Source organism: Nestor notabilis, unplaced genomic scaffold (assembly GCF_000696875.1).
Source record: "Nestor notabilis isolate BGI_N333 unplaced genomic scaffold, ASM69687v1 scaffold16349, whole genome shotgun sequence".
Classification (NCBI taxonomy): domain Eukaryota; kingdom Metazoa; phylum Chordata; class Aves; order Psittaciformes; family Psittacidae; genus Nestor; species Nestor notabilis.
In genome coordinates, this window is record NW_009944256.1 from 3883 (window position 1) to 15364 (window position 11482).

Sequence of the window (11482 nt, forward strand, 5' to 3'; positions counted from 1 at the left end):
TTTTTCCTTTTGATAACAAAATATCTTTTATTGAAGAAGTATTGTGGATCATACTTTAATTTTCACCTATGATAATTTTATAGAGAGAAGATGTATGCATAAAATGGTTTTAAGACAGTGTGTGGAGCAGCTTGTTTCCTTTGTGCCTCTTCAGACATCAGCTGCAGTTGATTTATTTTTTCCTTTTTTTATTTACTGTTGTTTTGCTATTTTTTCTCGTTATTTGTGATTTGTAGATTGGTCTCCAAGTTTCAGAGGATTAATTTTCCACTGATCGATTCAGGGAATGGTTAATCAAGCATCTGTTTAAATAGCAAGCTGAAGAATAAAATCTATATGCTTTCTCAGCCTAGGAGTAAACAGAGGCTGTGTGCCTCTTAGGGAGATTTTCTTTGTTAACCTTCTTACCATTTTGTTTAAAGGAACTTATCTTTCTCAATACCAAGTTTTTTTAAGCTAGGAATCTGGCTGCACAGCTTGTTCTCAGCATCTTCATACTCTTCCATAGAAAAAGGCTGACTCAGCTTACCTTTCTTAGAAGTCTCTGTAGGCTGATGCACAGCAATGTGTAAAGAAAGCAAAAGATGCTACCCAAGAGTTGTGTGTGTGATGTTTTTTCTCTTGTGTCTTTTTTTTCCCTTTTTTTCCCTTTTTTTTCTTTTCTCCCCCTAAAAAAACCCCCCCCCCCCGCTTGAATTATAACAATTACTGTTTGGCTATATTTGGCATAATTGAAGCTCATGAGCCATTAAAAGGTAGCATTTCTTATGTGTGTTTTTTAGTTATGGGAGGTAAGTATTGATGGAAATTTAAAAGCTGTAAACAAACTCACAGTCTTTTTAATTGCTGCGCCCTGTTTTTCTGTTTCTTTAGTTGTTATGGATGCTTTCAGGGTAAATGAGATTTTGTCTTCTGACATAAAAATCAAGTGGAAAGCATTTCACGTTATTCCAGAAAATATCTATGTTTAATATGTCACAAGAAATCAAAAAAAGGGGTATGATCATGTCCCTGGTCACTGTACTTTAATAGTTTAGGTCAATACTTCCCTAATTTCTAATTTCAAGAAAGCTCACTAGAGGCTGTGGTGAAGGTTACTGCTGGGAGGGTTATTTTATAGTAGTGCCTACTTTTCAAAAGTGGAGTGGGTACCTCAATATTTTGTTTCCTAATGTTATCCTTTGGCAAAATAATTGTATTTTTAGTTTGCAGCGTACTCTAGGAACACAGAATTTGCAAATTGCTGCAGATGAGCTTGAGTCTGTTAGCCTGTTAGCAAACATAGACTGAGATGCAGGTGTTGCCACGTAAACTATCAATATCGTAGAGGTGCAAGCAGCTAAGAGCCAAGATGATGAATGCAATGATTAAGTAAGTATGATGTATTTATATTTTATCTTGTTAGTAGTGATAACACTGATAGCAATGATAATATTTAGGAATCAAGTTTTCTTGCAGTTAATTATTTTTTTTCCTCTTTCTTGCAGTAAATATAGCCCTCGCCGTAGCAGCAAATGATCCGGTAGGTGAACATCTAATTAATGTGAGACAAGCATGTGTGTCATAATTAAAATGGGTACTGCTGGGGGCAGTCGCATACATTAAATCTAAGTATGTACTCTGACAGTTAATTTCTCTACTTGGTTTTCATGGACCTTTGAGTTTATTTGTTTTTATTTTATCAGTACCATGAATGACTTAGTAGCTCTCATCCTTCATCTGTGTTTGTCTGTGTCCTTTCTCTTGTGTGTCTCTAAGTTCAACTGCAGTTCTGCAAGGATGTGTAGACATAGTAGAGGATGTTTGTGCAGGTTGGACACACATAATAAATAATTAAATTCTATCACTTCAGAGCACTGACTTGGAAAAAATATGAGTAAGTGCTGGATGGTATCCAAAACATTTTTTACAGCTCTAAAGATTCACTTTTTCTGGAGAAATTAATGTGTAAATCAGCTTTATAAATAAACAGCTGAGGGGAAAAAAAGAGCTGTGTATCTTCCCTAAAGCTTGGAAATACATTCTTTGAGTGAGAAAATATTGTTATCCAGTTTGGTTTTGTTCAAACTGTTATTTGGACTATAAATGGACAGCGGGAATCATTCAAGTGTAAAAACAATAGCTCTTTGTTATGTCCACCCACTGCTATAAACTGGGAGTAGTGCCATTGTGTACATTTATTGCCACAGAGGTAAACTCAGAAGCAAGCTTCACTTTTTTTTAAGGGTGTAGTGTATAATGCAGGTTTTGTACTTGTAAAGCATTAATTAAATAGAAAGTATCCTCAAGTACTTAAAAGGTAGCATCTTTTTCTTGTAAAAGATGAGTAAAAGAAAACAACGGGTAGAGGGAGTGAGGTTTACATGCGATCTGCACACTTGCTGTAGGAATTTTTTAATAGATTTAAAAAAATGTCCATAAACTCAGTCATACTTGATAAGAAGAGAGTGTTTAAAGCTGTTATATGAAATATGTACTCTTTGTAATAGCATCTGATCTTGGTATTTCACAGTTTTTGATACTATGTTTTGAATAGGCTGCTGGAGTAATTTGATTTCAGAGAAAAATCTATCAACTTGAAAAGCAAAACTGCTTGAATGGTTCCTTCTAATTAACTTTAAGACATGGCATTTGCTGTAATACTTTTACAGAACAAATGTGATCCTGCAATGAGATCTGTGTTGTGGCAGGGTCATTGAGTAGCTCTATGGAAACCATGTCAACTAATTGCACATAACTTTCTGTACCGGCTTAATTGTTTTCGGAATTTGCCTGATAGTTTTCAAACATCCAGTTTTGTACATTGTTTATATTTAGATAAAGCGTCTCTCAGTAATTCTGACATACCCAAGTTTTGTGATTCTGCCCTTTGCTAGGAGTCAAGCACCTGTCTTTAAACAAAATAATGTGATACCCTGCTTCAGTAGCCCATTAAAACACTTGTAAAGCACACAAATAAGAGAGACCATAGTCTAGAGTGATTGAAGAGGTTGTTGCTGGAGTTATTTGGAAAATCAGGGGCTGAGAAATAATTTTAAATGAAATTGAGCCAGCGAAGTTAAATAAACAGAGAATAAGCTAGTCAGTTATGTTATGATTATGTAGTGGTATAAAATCGGAGGCCATCATCTGGAGGAAGTTAATCAGCGAAGAGCACCTGAAATTGATGAAATAGCTGTGACTTGCATGCACTGATGGTCACAAGCTAGCAAGCTGCTACCATGGTGCAATTGTGCATTGATGTAGTTACAGGTTGGAGAATACAAAATTAAGGTGGATTGAATAAGCTTAACCCTATGTTTGTTCATGCATTTATATATATATATAAATGTAATGATGACATATGTTGTGTTTATGTTTAACCTTTAGGCTTGAATCTGCTGGTGTGTTCATTTGCATACTCCCCTTGATTACAGCTCACTACTTTTGTGAGTCAGGGTTATGAAAGTAATATCTCTGGGACCTTGGTTCAGGCTGGGATTGTCCAGTGCTCTGAGTTGCAGGGATCATTGCAATGTTCAGTTTTGTTATGGTGAAATAAATACAGAGCTTATTTTCGGGAGTCCATTGGTGCCTCCTAAAAAAAATTATAGTGGATTTCTTTGACCTCAGATATGCAGCAATGGACCTCTTCATTTTACTTTTGATAACTACTGATTGTGCATCACCTTCATGTGGTTTCTCTTCCCTTCATTGCCATTCCAAGTTCACCTCTTTCTGAGGAAGCAGTAATGTTCAGCCTGGAAAAGAGAAGGCTGCGTGGAGACCTTATAGCATCCTTCCAATATCTGAAGGGGGCCTACAAGGATGCTGGGAAGGGACTCTTCATTAGGGACTCTAGTGGTAGGACAATGGGTAATGGGTTTAAACTTAAACAGGGGAAGTTTAGGTTAGATATAAGGAAGAAGTTCTTCACAGTGAGGGTGGTGAGGCACTGGAGCAGGTTGCCCAAGGAAGTTGTGAATGCTCCAACCCTGGAGGCGTTTAAGGCCAGGCTGGACAGAGCCTTAGGCGACATAGTTTAGTGTGTGATGTCCCTGCTCATGGCAGGGGGGTTGGAACTAGGTGATCTTAAGGTCCTTTCCAACCCTAACTATTCTGTGATTCTGTGATTCTATGTTGCTTTTAGTAGATTATAGCATCATTACAGTCCCTGTGTCTCTTATAAGGCAAATACAGATTTATAGAAGCTGATTCTTGATGTACTGCTTAAAGGAGGAATGAAGGGGCTTGTGAAGAGAGGTAGGTCACCATGACAATACAGGTCTGTGCTTCTTTCATTAGATAAAGTCTGTTTCTGTTACAAGTTCAATGTTTGTAACTAGATTTTCAAATTAAGTATATACCAGAGCTAAATGACTTTAAAATAATGTTGTCTTCTGATCTTTCAAGTGTTCTTTTTCTAAGATTACAGGTCACAGGCTATCAAGAACAATGTTTTCTAGTGAGGGAGAATCTGTGGAATATGTTTTCAGAGGAGATTGGATTAGAATAGATTCTTGTTGCTTTCAGTAACAGCTGTGACATCTTGTTGTTTGATAATGTCATAAAAAGGAAGATTAACAGTCAAAGCATAAGGAATATTTTGTCCTCTTGATAAAGGAAAGCTTCCTTCCATCTTCTTTTACAAGTTGACTTAAAATAGTTAAAAAAAAAAAAAAACAAAAACAAAACCCCACTGTTTACGTAAATAGGTTTTTCTCTCTCTCTCTTTTTTTTTTTTCATGTGAAAGCTTTTCCAGTTACACTGATCGTCTGAAGTATGAAGGCATCGACAGAGCCTTGGACATTGTCACTGGCACACAGTGTTGTTGGCAGAGCTGTGATTAGAATTCAGGAGTTCAAGTCTTGCATGCTGGTGCTCAGTCTGTTTGGCATATTTTTGCCTCATGGTTACAGAGTAAATAATTCAAGACAGGATTTCATTTAGATGCCTAGATACCACATCCAAGACAAAGTAGGTTTTTGGGGAGTTTTGTTTTGTTTTTTTTTGATGCAAAGCCAGGGAAGCAAGTCTGCATTAGAGGGCAGCGTCTTATCCCTTTCTGGAAAACTAGGCTTTTGGTACCCTGGGTTACCTGTTGTAGATGGATTAGTTAAGAATTGTGTAAGCTATTGGGCCTGTACCAAGACCTATAAATCTATACAGTGTTCTTTTTGTGTTAAAAGTTTTACCCTTGTGTCCTATTTTTAATTGCTTGCGTAGTTCGACAGCTGATTCTTTTCATTCTTTTGATGTACTAGCAGCTCCCCTAGGAGCACTTGGGAAGAATTTTTGGGTTTCATGCCAGGACAATTCATATTCAGACTAGAATGACTATTTATGAAAGCTGCCTGGCCAGAGACAATTTATTATAGTAGAAACAAGTTGAATTAATAGATGGCAGCAATAACAGGATAGAGATTGCTTGTTTATGAACAGAGTATTTTAGTGAGCAAACACCAGCTGTGCATGACTAAGGATGGCACAAATCCAGTTGGGAGGCTGCATGCTTGTGCTGTCACTGTGAGGCAAGCTCCCCAGTCAGATTTCCTTTGACTCTTCTTTCCAGGAAGATTTACACTTTTCCCTATAGGTTGAAATGGTTTTTATGTTGCAAAGGACAGAGGAGCAAGAAATAAAACCATAAGGAACAAATTAGCATGTATGTGTAAGCAAGTGGCTTCTGCCTGCAGTAGTGGTGGCACGTGATTAAGGGCATCAGTTCTAACTATTCCAGCCTAACTCCGTGCCAGGGGATTATTGGGTCAAGCAGACCAGGACCAACACTTGAAATGCCAGATTTAAAATACAAGGGTGAGTTATCTTAAGGAGTGGCCTTTATTTTCACTAGCAAACCACTGGTTGCTGAGCAACATAGTATTTTAAATGGAAGGCCATCCATGTCTGTGTCCACATGCAGGCGGGCAGGGCAGGCTGGCCGCAGAGGGAGTGCAGGAGGCCGAGCAGGATGCTTCTCCCCCTGGGGTTGCATTTAACCTCTGGCACCAAAAGGCAAACGCATTGTCTTGTAATGTAAATAAAGCTGGAGAAAGTTGATGATTAGCTACATGAAGAACACTTATTCAAACAGTGCCACAGTCAAAATGTCACAATGCAGGTTTTGTTTTTATTTTTGAAGCAGAAAACACATGGATATCAACCTGTTGTACACGGTTAAGAGGTTTCTCACAAATATATAGTAAGTTATAGCATAGACATTATGTAGAGAGTCTTCATGTAAATTCACTGTTGTGATAATAAAATCAGTTTTAATTATTTCAAACTGCGTATTTAATCAAACAACACACGTTAATTTTGAAGCTACTCAAAATCCACTCAGCCTGTTTTCCTTACATTCCGGTTTTTTTTCAAATATTTAGCTATTGTGATTAAACTGTTTGTATACAGGATAATACTTGACTACTGCATGAATAGATAGCCTCACAATATATATACATTTCTTTCTGGTAAGGAAAGAAATTCCGTATGGGGGGAACAAACAAATCTAGAATAATTTAGACAATAATGGGCTCCTTCACTGAATAATTATAGCAGGAAGGCAAGTTCAAGTTCTGACCCTTTTTGTCCTTCTTCTGTGCAGCTCTCCTAATTATTAGGGTTTGATTTCCTTACCTTTGTTGGTTAGAGAATCAGAAGACTTTAATTGCTATAGATAAGGTGTTCATGCTTGTTACTTTATACTAAAAAGTGTCAATAAAGCTGAAGATGCAGGTTACAATTGATTTGGGTTATTTTGCGATGACAACTAAGCTTCTAAATGAACTGAGAAAATGAGAGAATGAAGCTTGAAAAATTGTACTGTTTTCCAAGTAAAAAATGAGTGAAATTTAAAATATTTTTAAACACAGGCCACTAAAAAAGTAAAAAAAAAAAAATAAAATTCCTCAAATTAAGCATATATTCATTTTATTAAAATATTTTCGAATTATTGCATGTAGTTACCTGTATCCTAAGTCTTCAAGTCATTGAAAGCCTAGTGCAGATGTCAGAGACTGATGTGTAAGGTGGAGCATGTTTATAATAATTTGGCATGCTGTGAAAGCAGTGAGGCGTCTTGTAGAGATGTAGTAATGTTTGGGATTCTGTTATGGATTTTGGTAATTTATTTGTAAAATTGTGCTGTCTTGAATTTTTTTATTTTTTTTTCCCTTGGAGAGAAGAGAAGGCTCTGGGGAGCTTTAGAGCAGCCTTCCAGTGCCTAAAGGAGGCTGACAAGAAATCTGGAGAGGGACTTTTTACAAGGGCATCTAGGGATAGGACAAAGGAGAATGGATTGAAGCTGAAAGAGGGTAGATTTAGATTAAATATTAGGAAGAAATTCTTCCTATAAGGGTGGTGAGCCACTGGAACAGGTTGCGCAGAGAAGTTGTGGATCCATCCCTGGTTGTGCCCCATTCCTGGTTTGAGCAACCTGGTCTAGCGTAAGGTGTCCCTGCCTCAGCAGGGGCTTGGAACTAGATGCTCTTGAAGGACCCTTCCAACCTGAACCATTCTATGATTTTGTGATACATAATGTGCAAGAAGCCAAAAGAGGTTGAGTTCTGGGTGTCTGATTATTCAGGAGTCTGACTAGGAGTTACTGCAGACTGTTGTGGAAAAAGTGACAGAGAAGTTCTATAGCTGGCAGAAAATTAGATGATCTTCATATGAAGGAAAAAGGCTTTTAAACCAGTAAAAGAGTGAGTGTTTAAAACAAGTCTACATTTCTACGATACAGACTTAGAAAACTGCAGTGGTACTTTATTGGCTTTAATCCAATTTACAGCTAGGCACTTAAATAATGTGCAGCTGAAAGAGAGAATTAGGGATTAAAAGATGGCTATTCAGTGTGTCAGTATGTCAAATGAGGAACCCAGAGCCTATCCTGATTTTAAGTTCTCTTTTGTCCCATGTGTTGCTGCTTGCAGTTTGGGATTAGCTCTAAGTCTATAATGACATTAAAAGGGTAAATTGAGAGTCCTGGTGATGGATTAAGATCACCAGCTTTAAAAATAACTGGCACCTTCACTTAGCAAAGCTGGAATTTCTGTCTTTGGAATGGGCTGCAGGCGCTAAGTACTGGGAGTGTTTCTAATGTAGAGAATCCTTCACCATATAGAATGATACATCATTAACCTGTGTCTCTCCATCCCCCCAGGCTGAACACCAGGGAATTCTGGTGGTCTTCAGAGTTTATTTCAAAGTAAAATATCCAGTAATGTCCAGTGGGGGATATATATACTCCTTACCAAGTATGGAAAAAAGTCTTACAAAAGATAAGCAAAAGTAAATTAATGCTGTCAGAGAGTCTCTAGATGTTTAGCACTAATGTAGGCTATGTTGATTAACAACTATTTATAGCAGCTTTTTTGTGAACTGATTTTTTTTTTTTTTAATTCTTTCTATGTTGGCATAAAGTCTTTTGTCAGCCTTATTCCTCAATAAAGCATTTGGCAACTTGGAAGAAGTCAGTGAATGTCACTAGATTCTCCTCTGAACACCATATTGTGTGTGAAGAGGTCCTCTGTGATGTATGAATGGAAGTGGCTGCATTTGGTTGAAAAATCTGTTGCTGGAAAACATAATTGATTTCATAGTTAATATTACCTGAAAGACAAAAAAGGGAACCTACATGAAGAAGGTGTATCAGAGAGACCAAACAACTCTTAAGTGTTTGCTGAAATAGTTTGCTGAAACAGGAGGAAGGATATGGATAATTTTGTCATTAGCGTGGGCCTGTATCATCTGTACAAGGACAAGGTATAGTAAAACTCATCTGCCTAAAAATACAAACAATAGTGATTGAATAATTTTTGAATCTGCATATGGAAAAACAAAGGAGGCAAAATTTACTGTTTTTTTTTAATAAGACCTCTCTGCCAGTGTAGAGGGACTGTACCTAATGCGGTCTTCAATAACTTCATTTTAATTACTCCCCCTAAAGTATTTTATTACAATTAAGCTCAGAGCTTGAAAATCATTAATTTTGATTACAACTATCTTGCAAATCTGTCACTCACAAGGCAGTGGCCAAGTTCAGAGGCTAAACTGAACTTTAATTACGTTGTGAATTTTGCAAGAGAAGTTTAAGGAAAAGATCTTTTTAGTGAGGTTATTTATGCCTGTGATTTGTACAATGCACAAAACGAAGCTGTATAATTCTCATCTTTAAGGGATTTATGCAAGAATATCTTCTTTATTCATGAAGCATTTGGTTTTCTTGTAAATACAGTATCTATACCTGGTGACTGTGAAAACTAGGTGAGAGAAGTTTCTAAACTGGAATGAAAACTTTACTGTGTTTGTACTGGGGTAAGAAATGCAGTGATCATATAGATGTATCTTATGCTGAATATTTGTCAGAAATGTTTAGAGAGGTCTAACTGAGCGAGTCAATATCTTGTTGAGAAAATGAATGGTAGTGAAGTAAAAGGATGATGTGGTCAATCATGTCAAAGCAGAAGATGAAGAAGACTTATAGTTCTTTACCACAGTCCTTTATCCTGTATATGTATAATTTTTTTTTGGTGGCCTTGTTCTCACCAATGATCAGGTGAGACCATGACAACTAGCACCAGCACTGCAGAAAGAGCAAATCCTAGCAGTAGTTAGCCTGAGGGGGAGAGACCATTAAGCTAGAGAGAGGGGAAACCTTAAAAGCAAATGTGAATGTCAGTGAGTGTTTAAGTGTACTTTTTGCTGAATAGACCAAGAGAGTACTTCTGTGTTTTCTTGTGTTGGTACTGTATTTACTTCCAATTTTGTGTTCTCTCTGCCTGATGGAGTATCGATAAGAATCTTACTCTGTATCAAGAGGTTGAAAATCCTGCATGTGTTAGTTTAGTGTGTTTTTTTCATATAGTAGCTTCTAGTAACCTGGAAGTATTTAATTAAATCATACGGGAATGGTTACATTGTCAGTTTAAGCTGTTCAGAACTTGCAATAGGGCAACAAAAATATGGGTCTCTAGAAAGTATTTTCCAAGTGTAGTAAACTTGAAGATTGATTCAAAGTTTTTTCCACAGCTGGGCAGGTGGAGGGAAAAGGGCAAATGTTAATTTGAGAACAGCTGTTTTGAACTTGGTTATTGCTATGCCAGCTGGAAAGATGGAATGCTGTTTGTTTAATAACACAGGATAGAATTATTTTTATAAGGAGAAAACGCAGTTATTAGAAGATGGTGGAGTTGTTGCACCTGAATCCTTTTCCTGCAGAGTGCCGAGGACGGCTGTAGCAGTGGCGTGTGCTGTGTCCTGAAAGACACTTGGAAGCTGGAGACTTATTAGGCATGCTCGGATGTGCTTTGAGTGCTGCATTTCTGTCTACGTAACACTAGTATTACTTAAATAAAAAACCAGTTCAGCACCGGTATGAGATGTATATGCATATCAAAATAATGTCAGAGGACATTAGAGGAATCCTGGACCTTTTTTTTTTCCTTCTTTTCTTTAAGTTGCCATTTTGCTGCTGCTTGTGACCCCCGGTAATCTGTTCCTTCTATCCAGATGTTTTCTGCCTTGTCTGATGTAATGCATGTTTTTTAGGGTTTGATTTAATACATTAGTATTTTGAAAGATGTGCTGATTTACATGAGGTGTGGGTTATATGGGTGAAAGCACAATGTATTAACGTTTAATTTGGGGTTTTTTAATTATTTTAACTCATAAATCTGAATTAAACTTCACTCAGAATGTGAAGTATCTGGTGTTGGTAATTCTGTTTAACAGTTTCATGTGGTAGCATCCAGGTGTGTGAAAGTTATTTTGTCTGTTGGGGTTTTAAAACATTGTAAATGCTGGAAGAGATGATCTGGACTGTGCTGAGCCTGTTTTAAAAGATCCCTTGGTAGCTGCCATTAATGCTTTTCCAAGATAATTAAACCTTGAGTGAAGGGTCGTTATTACTGTTCTAGGGATGCTTACATACTGCAAATGCAGGGATAGTTGGGAGAATCAAAACTCAAAACCTTAGCTTATTGGGCCAATGCTTTCTGCATAAGCTGCTATTTTTAGGCAGCATGAACTCTTCTGACTTAACACTTGAATTGCTTGGTGAAGTAAAAAACATACCTTAGGCTATCTTTAGCGAGGTTCTGCCAGTGATTTAAAGAATTTCCAAAAGACTTTTCTCCTATAATCCTGTGGAAAGCACCATGCTTACAGGAGCACTTGTGCTTTCATTAACATGAGTTGTAGAAACTGGAGAATCTATTAATTGTTTTTCCTTTTGAAGACAACTGTTTTATTGAACCACACATCTCTGAAATTGACATCTTTCTGAATTTTGAGGAAGTGAGTAAGTATTTTTTTTCTTCTTTTTTTTTTTTTTGAGAAATTGTCAGATTTATTGTATGAGCTTGAAACAAAGATCAGCTTTTTAGTTTGAAGCAGTAGCTGAATTTGCAAATTCCTTCTTGGTAACTGAGGGATATTCTTCTCCAGCGTGCATGCATTATTCTTAATCTCAGGAAATTTGGCATGCTTGCAGATACATTCCTG

General features: G+C 37.0%; 1 protein-coding gene across 1 annotated transcript in view; it reads left to right on the forward strand.

Annotated features, from left to right (window-relative positions):
• LOC104411832 (iron-sulfur protein NUBPL-like) overlaps positions 1 to 11482 on the forward strand; it is a gene marked incomplete at its 3' end in the record, with an annotated part of 29963 nt that overhangs the window by 3776 nt on the left and 14705 nt on the right. Inside the window, exon 3 of the mRNA XM_010022360.1 lies at positions 1488 to 1522. Within this exon, the coding sequence (XP_010020662.1) occupies positions 1488 to 1522 (35 nt within the window). The remainder of the gene's footprint in view (positions 1 to 1487; positions 1523 to 11482) is intronic.